The 19,899-nt window shown below is 44.0% G+C and overlaps 1 protein-coding gene across 2 annotated transcripts; it reads right to left on the bottom strand.

Annotated features, from left to right (window-relative positions):
• Positions 1-442: 442 nt before the first annotated feature.
• LOC134007684 (prolactin receptor-like) lies at positions 443-18,519 on the bottom strand. 2 transcript variants are annotated; one of them, XM_062447307.1, is made up of 9 exons: positions 18,082-18,519; positions 7,637-7,734; positions 5,502-5,637; positions 5,019-5,188; positions 4,321-4,499; positions 3,957-4,110; positions 3,551-3,638; positions 3,005-3,074; positions 443-2,552 (listed from the first exon to the last, which is right to left on the bottom strand). In XM_062447307.1, the coding sequence occupies exons 2-9, from the start codon at positions 7,722-7,724 to the stop codon at positions 1,836-1,838; spliced, it is 1,602 nt and encodes a 533-aa protein (XP_062303291.1). In that variant the 5' UTR covers positions 7,725-7,734; positions 18,082-18,519; the 3' UTR covers positions 443-1,835. The 2 variants fall into 2 exon arrangements, with proteins under 2 accessions (XP_062303291.1, XP_062303290.1); XM_062447306.1 differs by having other exon boundaries at positions 7,637-7,742; positions 18,087-18,519.
• Positions 18,520-19,899: the final 1,380 nt, after the last annotated feature.

Here is a 19,899-nt window from a genome sequence, read left to right as displayed (position 1 = left end):
GCTAAGGACTCTCCCCGTTTTGTTCCAACTTAATGTCATGACCACCAAAAAGCTTTGAAAATACCCAAATGCACAGAACTGATGACCTCATTAAATAATCAGCTACGGCCAAATACATCAAAATAACTCACATTTATCACAAGGACACAGACATTCACATGTATGACATTTCTGTATCTACACAGCATCCTAAGCTACAGAGAAGAGGTGGGTCTGGAGTTGTGATTTACAAACATCAACAGTGAGAGAGGATCTAAGATGTGTAAGAGTGCATCTCTGTGCTGTGCGTGTGACGGAGGGATGTAGTCTAATCTAGTTGATAACATGTCTGGGTCTATGTTTAGACACGTCCACCTCCCACACCTCGGCTGTGTGTGTGCATGTGTGGGAGACTGTGCTATTTGTTTGCTCGGAGGTTGTAAAATAAAAGGTTGGCACATAATAAATCAAATAGAATAGGCTTTATTCATTACAATGGGAAAGCGTTTTAGCAGGTCACAAAGCTTTGAAACAAAGGGCACAATTCACCTCACACATTATACAAAGTAATGACAACAAATAACTATACATCAGATAGTGCCTCTCTGACTTCACAAACTCAACTAGTGTCACTTAAATGTGTTGAAATTTTCAAATTTAGAATTTAAAACATGCATTTATTTTTGTATTGTCAAAAAAAGAAAAAGGAAAAGAAAACTGTATAAGGAGAAACTGTATATGGTATAAGGAGAAATCGTCACAACATGAAGTGTGGTCTATGACATTTTCTTTTTGATTCATGTGACTGTTTTGACTGTGTCAATGTTCAATCGATAAATTCTTACAGTCCTAGAAAACTTAAAACGCATACATGTAAAGACAAAGGAATGTTCCTTTACTGAGTTCCTTTAAGACCTCTAGAACCCCCTGGAGATTCCCACACAGAGCCCCGTTAGGAGGGTGTGTGGTGTGTGTCAGAGTATGCACATGTACAGCTAGAGAGATTGAATCAGCATCCATGTTCCAGATCAGGTCAAGGCACGAACAGGCACAAACTCTGACAGCAGCACATTACAGCATAAAAAGAACCATGCCACTGGAGAAAATAAACGACACAATAGTTCTGATGGTGAAGGAAAGTAGATTCCCATAGCTATCTAACAAACCCTAAACTTCCCATGGAGACGGAGGGAGAGACAAGCTGGCCTCTGTGGGACAACTGCTGATGACCCTTTTAAAGCTTTCAGAGTGAAAATGTTTGAAAACAAGTTACATGGGGGAAAAATAAAGTATGCGATTTTGTTCGATCATATTGACAATATTGTACTAAATCAAAGAGCTCTAACGTATTAGGGTTAGGGTTGTGTGTATTAGCTTTTGCTATCAAATTACTTCTTTCAAATTCATTGCAGGGGCCCACCAGGTCAAATCCACCAGAAGCGCGTAAGTCCAACACAACACCTGCTTGACTTTTGACTGCATTGAAAATTACACCAATATTAGTAATAATAATAATAATACTTATTATTATAAGTGTTCTGAAAAAAACAGGCTGTGTAAGCACAAACCTGAAGTGACATCTGAGTCCAAAGTCATGTTTATCTGGCAGACAAGAGGAATATCCTTACCAATAGTTCATTAGAGAACTTTATTATAATCACAAACTGAGATAGTCATGTACTGTCTGTGTCTGTGTGTGTGTGAGTGTGTGTGTGTGTGTGTGTGTGTGTGTGTGTGTGTGTGTGTGTGTGTAAAGTGCATTTGAGGTCAAAAGTCTTGCGAGTCTTTGGAGTGTGCATGCTTCAGTGTGTGTAGGTGAGTGTGTGTTCATAGTGTGTGTGTGTGTGTGTGTGTGTTTACACCGTGTCAGTGGGTGTATCTGGCAGCAAAGGCACAACTGCTTGGCTGTTCTCTGCAGCTCCGCCCTCCTTCATCCCCACTCGGCCATGTGTCACCATCTCAATCTTCCTCGCCAGGTAGTCGGCTAACTGGTGGCTCTTTTCTGCTCGTTCCTCAGCCAGGTTCCCCTTCAGTTGCCCCTTCAGCTGCACGTAGGGGCATAGTTTGGCCGGACTGGACAGGCATGGCACCAGCTGCACCTCCCCTGCAGGGCTCATCCCGTTCACGCAGCTGTAGAAATCCTGGGAGGTGGACAAAGCTGCCGCGAAGGTGGAGGCCGGGGCTGGGGTGGCCATGAGGCTGTAATCTGATCCAGGGAAGGAGAGTAGCTCTGCGGGGGCTGTGTCCAGGGGCTGGGAGACCCAAGGTGTGGACTGGCAGTAGGGGAAGGGGCCCTGGAGGGGGAAGGGGCCCTGGAGGTAAGGGTTTGGGGTGACCGGGGTCTGGGTAGCTGTGGGTGTCGGGTCGCCGGAAGCGGCCATGTTCAGCCTCCCCTCAACCTCCTTGAAGCCGGGGTTACCGTGGAGAGTTTGGTTACCGGGGTTACCGTGAAGAGTTTGGTTACCGTCTGAGCTGACCATGTCCCAGAACTCCTCGCTGTAGCTGGGGGGCTTGTAGCCATGGAAACCGTGCAGTGACAGGAAGTGCCGGTTGATCTCCTCCATGCTGCCCTTCTGCCGGAAGAGACACACATTTGAATTATTTTTTATATTTATATATTTGTTTAGCATTTATAGGTGATGGTATTTTGAAGTTGCCTTTTCCCTGCATGAGCCATTCTTGTGACAGGCCAATTGCTTGCAAAATGGGACAAAACATAGTTTGACAAATCTCTATAGAACTATAACATGTGGGATGAAAGCTACAGTGGAGACTGGACTGTAGCTTGTGGGCATGTAAACTGGAGGGGAACTCGAGCCCTAACCCTAACGATAGAAAGGTAAAACCATTTGTCCATTTGCCAAACAAAATAGCTTTGGGTCAGTACTGTAAAGGTTATCCTCCAGGGCACCATTAGACTGATGACACACTGCAAAAAGCGACCATTATAATACCAAAAGAAGAGTTGAAACAATTAGTTTGATCTTAATTTGGGATCTAATGAGGCTGAAAGGACGTTTCTCACCTTCACAAGCAGAGGATCTATTCCGCTGATCCTGGGTCTGGGGATGGGAGGGAGGAGGAAGGCTTTGATCCTACGTGGAAAAAACAAGGTTCATACATGATCATAATTATAGAACAATAAACAAACACTTTCCAACAACAATAAATGTAGTTGTTTTTGGGTGTGCCTGCCATGTGGGATCACTCTAAAGTACCTCCTGCTGTGAGGAATCACTCTACAGTACCTCCTGCTGTGAGGGATCATTCTACAGTACCTCCTGCTGTGAGGGATCATTCTACAGTACCTCCTGCTGTGAGGGATCACTCTACAGTACCTCCTGCTGTGGGGAATCACTACAGTACCTCCTGCTGTGAGGGATCACTCTACAGTACCTCCTGCTGTGGGGAATCACTACAGTACCTCCTGCTGTGAGGGATCACTCTACAGTACCTCCTGCTGTGTGGATCACTCCACAGTACCTCCTGCTGTGAGGGATCACTACAGTACCTCTTGCTGTGTGGGATCACTCTACAGTACCTCCTACTGTGTGGGATCACTCTACAGTACCTCCTGCTGTGAGGGATCACTGCACAGCCGATGACCAGCAGCGTCATGACTCCAACTCCCGACACCAACAGAAGAGCCATCAGTCTATCTGCAAGGCCATACAAACACTAAGTACACAAAGAAATCAATATAATCAAACTATGGGACCACAAACACACAAACTTTCACGATCCCTAAAATCGTAATATTAATATAACATTTCAGGCTGTTATGTAAGGGATAAGCCCCGACAAGGTTTAACAATACTGGACGGCAGGGAGGCCAGGACTGTCTGTTGAGCAGCGGCGATAAGACTCACAAACGTTTCAGGTCAGAGAATGCAGTTAGAGAAGTAAACAATTGTCAAAAAACTGCTAGTGTCTATTCTAGCCACGCTGACGTGGAAAGGGATTGCAGAGCTGCCCACCTGGAGCAGACTTCCCAGTTATGGTGAGCAGGAGGGCGGAGCTCCACCTGCTCCAGAGCCCGTGTCTGCGCGGTCGGCAGCGTACCTGGACCAGGTATTCTCCTGCAGGCAGGTCCAGTAGATCCAGAGAAAACTCTTGCAGCAAACCTTTAACCTAGAAACTCCACAATTACTGATGCGTTGTTCTTTACGACAATGTTTCTATCAGATCATTATTTTAGTTTTCCTCTGAATATTGTAATACAACAATGACAAAGGTTCCTGGAAGTGAATGTATAGTGACTCTGCTTGGGGACCAGGGTGTTGAACTTCAGTCTGACATGTTGTGTCTGAACAAAATATCTCAAAAAATGTCCCACTGTACCTTCCAGTTGGTGGGTTCAGATATGTGTCTGTACTGCAGCTCAAAGTCCAGCGAGATCCAGCCGAACTGGATGTGGTCTGGGACAGGGTAGACCCAGGACACCTTGACCGTGCGACCATCATCATCCTTGCTGCCGTTCAGTAGAGTGTAGGTCAGGTTGACTGGCGCCTCCAGCTCCACTGGACGTAAACACAAAGGTAAAGACATCAGTGTCACAATCATTTTTTTAAACTCCTCGATCCCCAGCCTATTCTTTCCTAAAAATAAAACCACATCCTGAATTAAAAGATGTCAGAAAGGTTGTGTCCATCCCTGAGCCTGAGCAACAAAGTGACATTTTGATCAAATGCCACCAGGCCAAGTCTACTTCCACCAGGCCAAGTCTACTCATTTTAAAGTGGAAAATAATATTCCTTACAGCAACAAAAACATCCGTGAGAATTATTCTATAAAATCCAAAGCTGACAACAAAATTAGAGGAGAAACACTTTCACAGTTCTGTTCTTATGGGTTCCAAGAAAAAAACACAAAATACTCCCAGGATAAGGCCTTTTATTCTGGTTACGGAAGGTTAAAGGTCCCCTAGTGGTCATCATACCAGACATAAAACACAGTCAAAGTCATCACTTCCATACAGCCAATCTGCACTCTTGTTGCAGATCAGATTATTCCTGGATCTGTATTGGTGGTGGTCCTACCTATCTCCTGCACGTCCAGACAGTGCTGCTGGGATGTGTGGTTTCCCTGCGGCGTCACAGCGGTCACCTCCATGCAGTACATCTTCCAGACAGACGTGTGTCTCTTGTTGAAGTGGCAGCTGTTGGGGCCTGCAGACTCGTAGTCTGGACACTCCTGCTTGGGTGCCTTTCTGCAGACAGAGGGGCAAGGTTAGGGCCGGGTGCCTTTCTGAGCAGGTGAGTTGCAGAGCACATATAGCAGGTGAGACTGTATGTGCCAAGCACCTAACAAAGCAGCATGGGTTAAACTCTCTCTCTCCCTCTCTCCCTCTCTCCCTCTCTCCCTCTCTCCCTCTCTCTCTCTCTCTCTCTCTCTCTCTCTCTCTCTCTCTCTCTCTCTCTCTCTCTCTCTCTCTCTCTCTCTGAGCCACAGGTAGCTAGGGTTAATAAAATAAGTCACTGCAGGTGGTATATAGCACATGGAAGATAGAAGACAGTCCCTACTCCAGGCTGTAGGTGAGTTTGTAGGCCACGTGGGTCTCTGTGGGCTGGTGGAAGGGGTGCCACCAGCAGGTAAACTCCTCCATGTTGGGGGAGCGGCAGCGGTAGATGTGGGGTCTGGTGGTGGGGGAGACGTCACCTGCACACCAAACTTAAGTCAGCTGGGGCATCTTTAAGAAACTACTGATAATAATACGATTACCAGTGATACTAATAATATAACTTCATTCATAGCGCTGCATGAAAACAGAGTCATGTGTTGGGAGTCATGATTTGTGCACAAAAGTTTGACAAACTGAGATTTTGAGACAAAATTCTATGAAACTCAGATGTACCACACAAGACACGATACCCGAGTAAGCAGCCTAATTAAGCACAACATGAGATCTAAATAATCTGTTTATAACAACAAAGAGCCTTGTGTCTCAATTTTACACTTTGCCCAAATCCAATATCAAAGGAATGTTTTCCAGGAATAATTTTGCAGACAAAACACTGTTGTCAGTAAGTTAACCCTCGTGCTGCCTTCGGGTCACATGACCCAAAGGTTCATAACGAACCATCGTTGTGTTTACCCAATTTTACCCAATACAAAAACAAATAAAAATAATTTTCTTTTAACCTTCGCAATGTGGGGGGAAAGAAAATGCTTCACTTTGTTTTTGTATGCGGTAAAGTTGTCGCAATACGACGGTGGGTCACAATGACTGATGGGTCAGAACGACCCGAAGATAACACAAGGGTTAATGTCACACAATTTGTCTGTGGATGTAATTGACATTCTGTACATAATAACAAATGTGGATTTTGTGATAAAAGTCCATTTGTTATATTGTGGAGATATGGAGATAGAAAAGCCAGATATAACCTGCTGAATCACAGGACCTGAACCCCACTCTCTTTATCCCTTTAGGGCAATACAAGAATCTATTCAAATGGTGTCCCAAACACACGCAACACTGCCCTCTAAACCACTTTAGAGTGTTTGTTTCAGGGGGTACTAAACCCTGTGACCTGACGCAAGTCCTCTCTGCTGGGGCGGTCCATGTCTGTCGGTAGAGAAGCTGTCCAGCAAAATATCATAATGGAATAATGATCCTTATGTACTTATGTAAGAGGAAATTATTGATCAGTGATTCAGCAAAAACTATTTTACCAGGACAGGATTAAATCCCACTTACATCCAGCTGTGCTGACTAGCTTCCCATCCAGCTGTGCTGAGGGTTAGGGTTAGGCTGACTAGCTTCCCATCCAGCTGTGCTGAGGGTTAGGGTTAGGCTGACTAGCTTCACATCCAGCTGTGCTGAGGGTTAGGCTGACTAGCTTCACATCCAGCTGTGCTGAGGGTTAGGATGACTAGCTTCACATGTGCTTCCACTGAGCTACAGCTGCCCCTGGAATCTGACCCACGTTACATAACATGGTTCTAATCAAGTTCCAATGATATTCAGAAATACTGTCTTTTACATAATCCTCAAAGGAAAAGAGGATATTTTCCTAAACCCAGTCCAACCCCACCCATCACTAGTGGCCAGAACCTTCAATTGGTCACACCATGTTTATTTCTTGTCTCATTTACAACCACAACACGAGCTGGGTGACATTACGTTTGTGTCGTCTGTCATGTGACTCTGCTCTTCACGGGGCAGGAGCCTCAGGAGGGCTGAAACACAGTACCCAGAAAACCTTAAAACGTTAGACCCGTCTATTCACAATGGAGCAGACCAGGAACGTATCCAGAATATTTTTTTGGGTAGGCCTAGAAAAATATGGATCGGCATCTTTTCAGTTTTTTTACTTATTTACTATGCGATGTGCACCCGGTGCATAATTTTTCGGAGATATTTTCGTTTTTGGGTCGGCCTTAGAACAAATTGGGTGGCTACGCCCCTGGAGCAGACACATCTAGACCAGATAAGTTTTCTTTACAAATAATTATTGTTATCAAGCCATGAAGTGTGAAGGAGAGTCGGTTTCATAAAGACACACTGAGCCAGTTCACTTCTCAGAAACCCCTTTCTCCCAAACGCAGCTCACAACAACAAACAGATCTAAAGCAAACATACAATGAACTGTACAGTCTGGCTACATTGTAACATTGCATTGCTGTTGTCATACACACAAACACAGTGACTCACCATCTTTGCGGTCGTCCTGGTGTGATAGTGTCTGGGTCATGGCACTGAGCCCTATTCTGGGCAGCAGGAAGATCAATATCCACAGCATCCTGCTGCTTCTCCTGCCCTTTGATCAACACACACACACACCACGGTAAGATATTTGATCAAATCACACGTCTCCATGGACAAACTGAGTCTGTGCAGAGAAGTTGAAGGCTTAATACCTGCAACGCAAGACAATCCTTTCAAACAACAGGATGAAAAAAGACCAGGGGGGGTAGTGATAGCTTACTGGGAGGATGTTTTATGTTGTGTGTGTGTGTGTGTGTGGGGGGGGGGGGGGGGGGGGTGCAATATAGTGTGACGCCAGTTGTAGGGTTAGGGCAGTCTTGAGACATATCACAGGACTGTCCTCCTCCCCTCCCTTCCTCCTCCTCCCCCTTCCTCTCCTTGACATACTCCCTTCAGGCACAATCACATTGCTGCGTCATAAGAGCCTTTTGGCCAATCACATTGGCCGCGACATCCCGCACATGATGCCAGGGTTGTATTCGTGTAACATCAAGGTGTGATTGTGACAAATTCACAACCTCCATATTCTACATGTATTCAGTGAGGATCAGTTCAATAGACCGTGTAAATGTGACGTGGTCCCAAACAATACTGAGTGACCTGAAGGATACGACTGTTAGAACAGTAACATTGCTTCTGAAAGGCAATGATTCAAGGTCCAGGTTAATAGACAAAACAATATTTGATGTGGAAGGTTATAGTTTGGGAAAAGCTTCCAAAGAAGGAAAATTTAAATCACCTCAATCCTCCTAAGTATTTATGTGTTTATTTAGCATCTGCTTTAATCCATAGCGACTTACAGATGGTGATTCATACCTGCGACCCCATGATGTGCTTTATAATGCCCTCCATGTCCACTTCCTGCCACTCATTATACCGGTTCAGGCTTTGTGAAGCTTTAGATTTAACTTAATTCCGTTATGTCTAAGTTCCATTCCCAAAGTAGTCATGAAATCAAACCTTTTTGTACTCATTTTATGGAGGGAAGGCAGTGGTGGGAATGTTTCAGAAAAGACTCCCGCTCATTGGAAATCAGTTAAACATAGCCTGAGTTTGACATGATTATCTCATGACACAATGAGGTTATTGTAAGGCTTGGGAAGGGGACAGCTGCAATCTAAAACAATCTCAAATTTTGTTTGTCATTCCCTTTGAAGAAAAAAAAGGAACAAATTATAATAATGAAATACAAATACAGCCTTATTGTCAGATCTCAAATTGATGTTTTTCCGGGGAACAATTTAGTAGCTAAATTCTCTGGGGAGCTTAACCGCTTAAAAAGAACAGCAAGTAAGACAAGAGATTTGAAATTACGGTTATACCCGCTTCTTCTCCAGCAGGACTCGCTTGTGTGGGGGATAATCTCCTCCATCCATCTGGAGACAGGAGATTTAGATGAGAGCCTATTACATCTGAAGAGGTTCTATACAACTTGCATGACCACATCTAGTATCCTTCAGAAAAAAAACTGAACAAGCTCACAGGCAAAGACAACAATGGAGGCCAGGTCTGCTGGGTTAGGGTTAGATGTTAGAACCTAACCCAGGTCTGCTGGAGACCCATCAGACCGTTCCCGGTCAGAAGGAATGAGGCAAATTCACAGGGAAGTTATTTTATCATAAATTTGGATTAGAGTTGGAAATAGCAAACACAAATGCTTTACATTTACATTACATTTAGTCATTTAGCAGACGTGTAAGTACCTGTAGGGTGAAGTTCCTTGCCCAAGGACACAACGTCATTTGGCACAGCCGGGAATCGATACGGCAACCTTCTGATTGACAGCCCGATTCCCTAACCACTCAGCCATCTGACCCCCCCCCTATACACTGACAAAACTAATGAACCCTTGTTGCTGTTTCTGATACAACAAGAAAATGGATCATACAACTTAACTCACGGGGTATGCCTGTGATCATTGTAATGATATATTAAGATCACATCATAATCTGACGACACGACACTGGAAGATAGCTTGACTCAGCAAAACCTCCCTCCCTCCCCCCTCTCTAATCCTTTCAACGGCTGCATGCTCTGTCCCCAAGCAGCTCTCCCCCACCCTCCGGCCCTCCCCCACCCTCCGGCCCTGCCCCACCCTCCGGCCCTGCCCCACCCTCCGGCCCTGCCCCACCCTCCGGCCCTGCTCCACCCTCCGGCCCTGCCCCACCCTCCGGCCCTCCCCCACCCTCCGGCCCTGCCCCACCCTCCGGCCCTGCCCCACCCTCCGGCCCTCCCCCACCCTCCGGCCCTCCCCCACCCTCCGGCCCTGCTCCACCCTCTGGCTCTCCCCCACCCTCCGGCTCTGAGATCTGGATAGATGAAGCTGTGTTTTTGCTCTGCCTTTTCATCCTGTACATCTCTCTCCAACTGTCGTTAGCTCAGTCTCTCTTTTCTTCCCTTTCCTCTGTCGTTAACTCAGTCTCTCGTTTCTCTCCTTTCCTCTAAGTATTGTCTTCCTACCTGAAAAGGTCAGGCTGCAGCAGACCAACACCAGACCAGCCAGATCATGTTCAGCTTGCTGTTGACAATTCCAACAGTGAAACGTTTCAACCACTGTGATTTCTTTTTCATTTACAATATCTTGGTTGATGGTGGAATTAGACTAATTGGATGATTAGCCTTATCTACAGAATTGCAAAACCATGGGAATTTCCAGTGGTGAAAACTGCAATACTGTCTTAGATCTAATACAAATCTAAATAAAGCATGATTGCCACTGTGCTGATCTACAGCATTTTAATCTACTTACATATTTCCAACATTATAATTTGTACGGGACCCCTGTAATGCACCCTAAAATCTCTACGAATTCTTGGAGCAACAGATCTTATGGTGGATATACTGTAAACGTGTGTCTAGGCTTATTCTGAAAAGCATTTAATTCATAAAAGAAAATAATAATTTGGAAAATAATTATAGTATTTAATTAGGAGATAAAAGCACCTTAACTGCATGGCCCACTATCTTACTGTATGTCATTGTCCCGTAATTACAATATTTTTTTTTCTTTTGTGAAGCATACATGATCTCACGAGTACGAGAACATGCTTGGCTGCTTGCTGAGGGTCAGGGTTAGTGTGTTTCGGCCTCCGTCAGGACACAGCTGACCCCTGCAGGGTTAGTGTGTTTCTGTCTCCGTCAGGACACAGCTGACCCCTGCAGGGTTAGTGTGTTTCTGTCTCCGTCAGGACACAGCTGACCCCTGCAGGGTTAGTGTGTTTCGGCCTCCGTCAGGACACAGCTGACCCCTGCAGGGTTAGTGTGTTTCGGCCTCCGTCAGGACACAGCTGACCCCTGCAGGGTTACAGTGCGTTCACACTGCAGCGGAGCGGGCGGCGCGCGGCGTCGGCTTCCAATTCATTTTCAATGAAACCAGGCGTTGACGCTCGCGTAGGGCATTGTGGGAAGGCGAGCGGAGCGGAGCGGAGCGTTGCAAGTTGGATTTTCTCAACTTTATGTAAATGAGGAGCGTGAAAACGCTAGCGTTGGCCAATCGGATTGGTTTCTTGTTTCTTGTAACGTAGCAACTGTTCGTCATGGTAAACATTTCTAGGTTTGACAATTTCAAGATGGAGGAGAAACTTTTCGTATGTGTCTGCACACCCAGTTCTGTTCAGAACAAAGTTACTAATGTGACGAGCCTGAATTTAAAGATTACATTAAACTAATAATGCATGGTGCATGGTTGCCGATGTCGTCATTGTTCCTAGTGTGTTTTTATAGCCTACTTTTAAATGTAGTCGTCACATTACGTGACTGTTCTGTGCCACTGCTAGCTCGCTAGCCCAGCCTACAAACGACTGGTTGAGTGACCGGTGGCGTAACATGTATTCTACTGTAATCTTGCACTAGTAAAATCTTGCACTTACATAAATGTTGTGTAAAAGTGGTATTTTGATCGATATTGTGAGTACATTAACCCAAATCTGCACGCTTGGCCATGACTACAACAGTGACCTTAGAGAACTACAACTCTGTATTAACTTGTCTAACACGCCCCCGAGCGTGGTGTACTGTGGGAAGGCAAGCGGTGCTGAGCTTTAAAAAACGCTGCAGTGTGAACGCACTGTTAGTGTTTCTGTCTCTGTCAGGACACAGCTAAAAGCAATATCCTCTAATACTATAAACCAGCAATGTGCTGTTCTGTGTTTTGCTCGGCGCGTCTTAAAAGATACCGGTTCCTGTATTTTAACTTTTTAGACTAAGAATTAGAGTATACTTCTTATTTCTCTGCTTTTACCTTGTTGTTTGGTGCACAAAAACCTTCAGAAATGAACTAGTTAGATTATCTTCATACATAATTACTTCCTATAATACAATTCTTCTAGACTTGTAAGGTTGTTTAGGTGTTTTCCGAAAAACTTGAATGCTGTTGGTGTTTCCCTAATCGTATGGCGTCGAATTAAAACTACAAAGTCTATATTTTAGCCGTATTTTAGATTTGGCAAAATTAGCCTAAATACGTACGCATTTTCATGAATAACATTCCAATTCTATGCGGTTTCCGATACCTTCGTTTTTATCATGCTCCACTCGGTAACAAAGTTCATTTGAAATAGTCCTCCCTACATCTATTCCAACTAAGATTTGCGTTTTAGGGACAAAATGTGCGTCCATCATAATCCCCCACGTCACAACGCTGCTTTGACAAGATACACGTCTCCGCGACAGTAGAAAGCTTAGCACATATACATTTATTCATCATTCATTCGGGATATTGACGTACATGGGGTTTTGACAAGACAATTTCTGCTTGATGCAACATGGCTTACGTCTTTTGCATCTGAAAACATGTAACACTGCGCCTTCTGTTCATTTAGCCATATCTACATTTTATAAGTAATTCTCTTACCTTATCAAAGATGTAGGATCACGTATGGGGGTCGCCAATTGTGGTGGCTAGCTTTTTAGCCGAACAGGTGCAAAAGGATGAACGCAGGGAGTCTGTCCAAGTTTTCAGATTCAACGACAAGCTTTTATTGATCAAAGTCAGAAAGGCAACATACGTTAGGTCTCTCCGAGCACAAGATAGAGAGCCTGTACAGGGCAGACACAGTGAATACGCCTGTCTTCTCTGTGAACTGATGAGACGAGCTGAGTCCATTGTGTTCTTTGGCTGCGTATTTACATTTAGTCATTTAGCAGACGCTCTTATCCAGAGCGACTTACAGTAAGTACAGGGACATTCCCCCAAGGCAAGTAGGGTGAAGTGCCTTGCCCAAAGACACAACGTCATTTTGCACGGCCGGGAATCGAACTGGCAACCTTCAGATTACTAGCCCGATTCCCTAACCGCTTAGCCACCTGACTCCCACACTGACTCCCACACTCACAGCAGCACAGACTAGGCGGGGAGATGGTATCCCATGACTACGGCTTCACGAGAGGCAGGGACGTTTCAGCCGAACACGCTGTGCTCTCTCCCAGCTCTGCTTTCAGGGGCTCTCCTGATTGAACAATTTTTTGTGTAAATACAGGCCAAGTCATGGACCAGTCTAAACCAGACCAGTCTGGACCAGACCAGTCCGAACCAGACCGGTCTTAACCAGACCGGTCTAAACCAGACCATTCATGGATCCATAAGGAGACAACTGGTGAAAGAAGAATGAAAGGCAGTTGCTCCACTGCTTTCAAACTGTCATTCTGAAAGAATCCTCAGAACATTGCAGACAGAGTCTGAACAGGCCAGAAATGTGAGGATGGAAAAATAATGCACGTTTATTTGTTATTTTTTACTGCTGTATTAACACAATAGATACTAAGAAAACAGGCAGATAAGTATGTAAAACCCCCTGGTCTAACAGCACATGGTCAACAGCAGCATCACCGGTCAGAGGGTCAGGGAGTCTCAGCCACGTTGTTGTGCCTCGGTCAGAGGGTCAGGGAGTCTCAGCCACGTTGTTGTGCCTCGGTCAGAGGGTCAGGGAGTCTCAGCCACGTTGTTGTGCCTCCCTTGAACCCGCTGCGTTATGGCAGAGTCAAACAATCCTGCAGCCATGCGTGAATATGAGAAGCTAGTGGCTGAAGGGCCTCGTTAGCTACATTTCATTACTAGTTTTCTCTGACGCTGTATTTTCTCTGTGGGGTATGTATTTTCTACTAAGCTAATCTACAGCCGATACAGGATGGTGCCCAGCCCCTCTGCCCAGCTCCCTGTGGCCCAGGAAACCCCAGACCACGGCTCTCACATGGCACCACACACCACCAGTTAGCAGCTATCACAGAGAAACACACTAAAGAAACAAAGAGCTTCTGTTTCTGAGTCACATGTTAAGGATACCATCAGCTTGCCCCCTGCCTCAGCATGAGGGCTGAACACACGGCTACTTTGATTTGATCGTTACTGATTAGCTGCACAAAACAGATACATTGAGATAAAATATGATGGGAAAAAATACAACATTGGATGTCACACAACAACTGACAACTGTGTTTAAAGGACCTAACCCTAACAGTGTTTCAGTGTTTAAAGGACCTAACCCTAACTGTTTATGTTTACAACACACTCCCAACAATAACATTACATCAACTACAATATTGCATGATTGTGCTGATAAGATAAGCAATAATTACAGCTTCATATCTCAACTGCAACATTGTAAATAATTCAAACGTTCAGTCTTGTTAGAAATACAGTGCTACAGCATGACCTCAATCACAATAGGCTTTCAATCATAACATGCAAAATGGGGCTTTTGCTTTCAGATTAAAGTGCTTTTCTCATCAATCTGCATCTGCACAAGAGTGCCCTTTAGGTCTGTTTAGCGGGTGCTTGTTTAGGACAGGGATGGCAAACTGTCTTGTAGGCAAGCTAGAAGAAACATATGCAGGAATAAGCTCCGTCTCCAGGGAGGCACATGCAGATGCCTCCTGTAATGACTTCCTGAAGTCTGTGACCCGGCAACATCAGGGTCAGCCTCAGCCTGAATTAGGAGATGGTCTCACTGGCCCACAATGCAAAACCGCCACTGGAGATTTAATACAAAACTAACATGACTTTTGTTTTTTACATTACATGACTTTTTGTGTTGTTAGTAATGCACTGTAGTTGAGATATTGTGTCTGGTAGCTGAAATGTTGGCATTTTGCACTTTGTCTGGTTAATACAGACCGTTCGTTGACTGACCACTAAAACACTGTTATAACTATGCACTTCTGATCCTTTATCTTCTACTGTACTTTCTATGTGCCCTACTTGTGTGGCTTTGGATCAAAGCAGAAGTGTCGCAAGGATTTAGGTGTGTTTTATTGTGTCAGTCCATCATCATTATAAGGCTTAGGCATAGGCATAGGCTTAGGGTTAGTTAGGCATAGTGATAAAGGGTATTTCAGGACCATTTTTGCACTAAATTAACACTAGATCAAACTAATCTAAGCTGCAGCAATAAGGAGTTCTGAATCTCCTCTGTGTGACATCAGATGCTTCAGGAAGACCCAGAGTCTCTTGTATGAGAGATGAGAATGTCAGGTAAGATTTGCACAATACATATTTCAATGACATTGTACCAGATCTGAAAAATTACTAAATTGAACCCCAATTTTTCTTTGTTTGTTTAGTTTTTCTGCAATTGTTTCCTTTTTTTGGGCCTACTTCCATGTCATGCAACTCCCAGCGTAGGAAGCTGGTCTGATTTTTGTGGATTAGAAATCTTTCCCAGGCTAAAGTAGACCACAGGCGCACATCTTCTCCAGGTAGAGATGTTACAGTCATGGTAACCTTGGTTACTTGCAGTTAGCTGTGCTTTAAAATGCCCCCCCCCCCCCCCCCACGTCATATCATCTGAAAAAGAATTCAAAGAATTCTCCAAACTTGTCGCGCATTCTCAGTATCTTTGTTATCTGGTCACAGGCCAGGCTGACTCAACAGACCAATCAGGAAAGGACTTCACCCTGTTACTATGACAACATACCGTATAGCACAATACAACTAAACTAAATAATGGTTCCTGAGGTTGAGTGGACTGGGTTTATCAAATCAAACGGATGAGACGTAGAGAGACAGAAAATCAATATGCAGTGAGAGGATTTCACAGCTCACTGCGGAGATCTAGATGTGCCAACTGCCAGCTCAACATATGCATGCCCATTTGGGTCACACACACACACGCCGATTACTTCAGACTAGTGCTGTCAGTTAAACGCGTTATTAACGGCGTTAACGCAAACCCATTTTAACGGCGTTAAAAAAAATTAACGCGAGATTAACGTTCTTTTTGGCCTAGCGAACTTTTTAGTTTTTTTCACATGCTGTTGCAACGACTACTGACGTTAGAAAAACTACAACACCACACAACAAACTACAACAACACGGATCTAGCTAGACCGGAAACAAAACAACAGTCACGCCGCACACACTTGTTTGGGCTTGCGAGCCGGCTAAAGAGTAGTAGGCTAACGTTACGTTTTGAGTGGATAGCGAGCGCGAGACGCCGAAATGGATGCCAATAAGATTCTGAATGGAAAGGTTACTTTTAAAAAGTTGCCAAATGGTTCCATTGTCAAGACCAAATTGATCTGTGTGTTTTGTCGTTGTGAACTGAGCTATCATCGCAGCACGTCCAGTCTGAAATACCACTTGATGGCCAAGCAGACAGCTGATGCGAATTCTCCGCACCCTCGTCAAAGCCAGGCAATGTTGCAATGTTGTTTTCAATTTAAAAAAAACATTTGCACTAACTAACCAATCCAATCCACTTTTCCATGTTGATAAGAGCATTACAATTAGAAAAAATAATGGGACAAAAAGAAATCAAGGGACATAGATAAACCTGGCGATTAATTGCAGTTAATCGCGAGTTAACTATGACATTAATGCGATTAATAGCGATTAAATATTGTAATGGTTTGACAGCACTACTTCAGACATAACATTCAATAAGTCTATGGAAACAGAACCAACACACACACACACACACACATTAGACACATCAGAGCACACATGGCCATGGCTGATAAGACTTGTTTAATGAGGAGATCAGTAACCGTTTGTAGACTAGTTAAAGGAGAATGACAAACACAAAACATCAAACCTCATATGTTAAACATGGACATCAGCCAGATAAGCTTAAATTAATTTATATTTTAAGTCCAAAAACAACCAGACAAAAAAATATTAAGTAGGGTTACGTCATATATAACCATATAAGTCAACAAATGTTACATGTAGACCCCACTGGCTGGACACTGGAACGTATTGGGCCTAGCAGGAATGAGTTCGCAATAGACCTTTAACTAACAACATTGATCAAATATACTGCCACGGCTTGCCGATGCGGAGTGCTTGCATGGTCCGTGGTACCAACCTTGATACGAAAAGCACATTTTCTAATAAAGAAAGTTGTCTTACTCTTAATAAAAAAAATAAAAAAAAATAATAAATGTATTTTGGACTAATAACAGGGACCCCTACTTCCCACCGTACTGTTTACATGTACCCCGAGAACTGCACCTTAACATCCTGACAACCTTACAAAGATTCACGTGTCATTTATAACTACTGAGTTTTAGTAGTGAAAGCTTTTCCTCAAGATGTATACACTATACAGTATTTTAATGAGAGAGAGAAATGAGGAAAGCTCAGTGGTTAGAGACTGCAGATCAAGAGGTTGTAAGCTCAAATCCCCCTCTGTACATTGCTTTGAATAAAAGTAGCCTATCTGCTAAAGGAACACATTAATTATTAATAATAATATAAATTATTATTTATTATGACACGACATTGTTATGAAGTTGTCTGAAAGGGTGGAGAAAATATGTACATAGAGTTGGTAGAAGTTCTGTTTCTTCGTAGCCATAGTTTTGAGCAGCCTACAGTTACAGAGCCGCCCATAGCCGCCCAGGCCGATCCTGTGATAACTCTTATCAATGTGGCTCAGCTCCACACCAAACAATCAGCACAAGCTTTTTATCAAGACATGATAGTTCCTCGTAGTGCAAACTGTACAAAGTGAACTTGGACATTCTGAGCAACTTATATCCGCTATCTAAAATGACGTTCGAATATTCCCTTAAAAACCTATATTCGAATTTCTGTAAACTCGCCTGCAGTAGGTTATAGATTCTCATACACAGACAGACACACACACAATATTTATGCTCCAGATGCTCTGCAGAGACGTGAATGGACAATTATTATTTCTCAACCAACTGTTGGAATGATTTAGATTAGAACACATGTGCAAGCATTCTATTACTTCTATAGCAGTTTACTCCTTTTGTAGTAGGCTAACCGATCTTTATGATTATTTCCTGGCTGGTTAGAGTTAGGCTACACGAAAAACTGTAGGGTCACGAATTAGTGGTGTGGCAGTGCAGCCAGAATAAAAGGCTTTCGTCAGAATAAAATACATTTGTTTTACGCGGTATAGCCACAAGATGCAAACGTCACTGACCTTACCTTAACTATATGGTCGGTACCTCCTGATCCAAGCCTTCGCAACACCGCCTGTTGCCTCTATGATCTTTCCCAGCTATTTTCCAGATTTTGTTGCTTGTACAAATCTCAAACAAACGGTAGAACAGTTTCACATCACTCTTCTGGGTTTACGGAGGCTCATGTTTTAACATGCACTATTTCACAAAACAGTGTTCAAAGGTCAGATATAACGTTAAATATTACGACAACACGGCTTTGGCAAACAGCTGACTGCTACACTGAGCGCTCCATAGGCTGTGTATATCTAGAGGAAGGTGATTAGCTTCGCTCCACCTGCGGTGGCGTCATCAGATAAGCGTCTGAGCTCGAGGCGATCAGATCGCTCTGAATGCTCTACTTAATTTTCACGGAGTTCGAAGCTTTCTCGGGTTCACATTGTCATAGCTCAATAAACACGCGTTCGTGCATTTGACGACATTTATTACTGGCCGTTATGACGGTTATCTTTAGGACACAAAGATATGTGTCTTGTGTCATGTTTTCTTTGGAAAACATGCCTCTGCGCAGACATTGTGTGTAAACATAAACTACCTGGCAGATGGCAACTGGAGGATACCGTGTGCTTTAAATAACGTCAGGTTACATGCATGTAGTCTAGTGCGATTACAAGGCTCCGCGAGCCCCCTCTGCATACAGCAGCCACGAGCGTATGTTGTGGGCTTGTTATTCTTTCGGTGTTGTTCTGTTTTGATTATACGATCAACTAATTTTCAGTCATCGTAAATGTGCACTTTATTAGCTCTTACAAATGATGTCCGTCAATAACTATAGAACGATGTCCCATTTGAAAAGGTGCCTTTCATTCACCATGTTCTCTGATCTTCTGGATTTCACAGTAACCTTCAGTCTCTACCGGTCTGGTCCCTCTGACAGTCTCATGGTCTGTCGGTATCCGTTCTCCCACTCAAGGAAGACCCCCTAACCCCCTAGCCAGGTAGTGATGATGATCTGGAGCTCAAGCACACCTACAGGACTTTGTAGTCTGAACCTAAGACCATTTAGCTCCATCCACTGCACCATATAAATCAACATGTGTAACTGCACATATTTAATGGTAGGGATATCAAGGTTATGGGGATGGGTATAGAATCAGAATGGGATTTATTCGCCATGAAAGTTTGCACAGACAAGGAATTTGCTTTGGCAGGAAGGTGCATACAATAAACATATACCTAAAATTTAAATATGTGGACTATCTATACTAAGGGTACATGAGCTCAGTGGTAGAACATGGGGATGGGTAGAGCTCAGTGGTAGAGCCCTTGACTACAGATCAAGAAGTTGCAGGTTTAAATTCCTCTTGTATGTTATTTTGGATACAAAATGAATATATTCTTATGGCTGTGGCTGAGCCATAAATTACACAGACTGTGTAAAGTTATAAATGCTACAGGATTCAATTTGATTAAATATCCCATCCCACTGACAATGTGAGTGAAAAGTTCCCATGTTCATATCTACCTGAAGCTTGTGTAGATTCACCCTCTACAACATCCGGAAGATCAGGAGATACCTGTCTGAGCACTCCACCCAGCTGCTAGTCCAAGCACTTGTCCTCTCCAAGTTGGACTACTGCAACTCGCTGCTCGCTGGTCTCCCAGCATGCGCAACCCGCCCTCTTCAGAGGATGCAGAACGCAGCGGCCCGCCTGGTCTACAATCTACCCAGACACTCCCATGTTACCCCGCTCCTCATCTCCCTCCACTGGCTACCCATCACGGCCCGCATCAGATTCAAGACCCTGGTACTGACCTTCCAAGCAGTGAACGGGACT

Source organism: Osmerus eperlanus, chromosome 21 (assembly GCF_963692335.1).
Source record: "Osmerus eperlanus chromosome 21, fOsmEpe2.1, whole genome shotgun sequence".
NCBI classification, from domain to species: domain Eukaryota; kingdom Metazoa; phylum Chordata; class Actinopteri; order Osmeriformes; family Osmeridae; genus Osmerus; species Osmerus eperlanus.
Note: the sequence above shows the minus strand (reverse complement) of the source record. Positions and strands in the feature narration are given on the sequence as shown.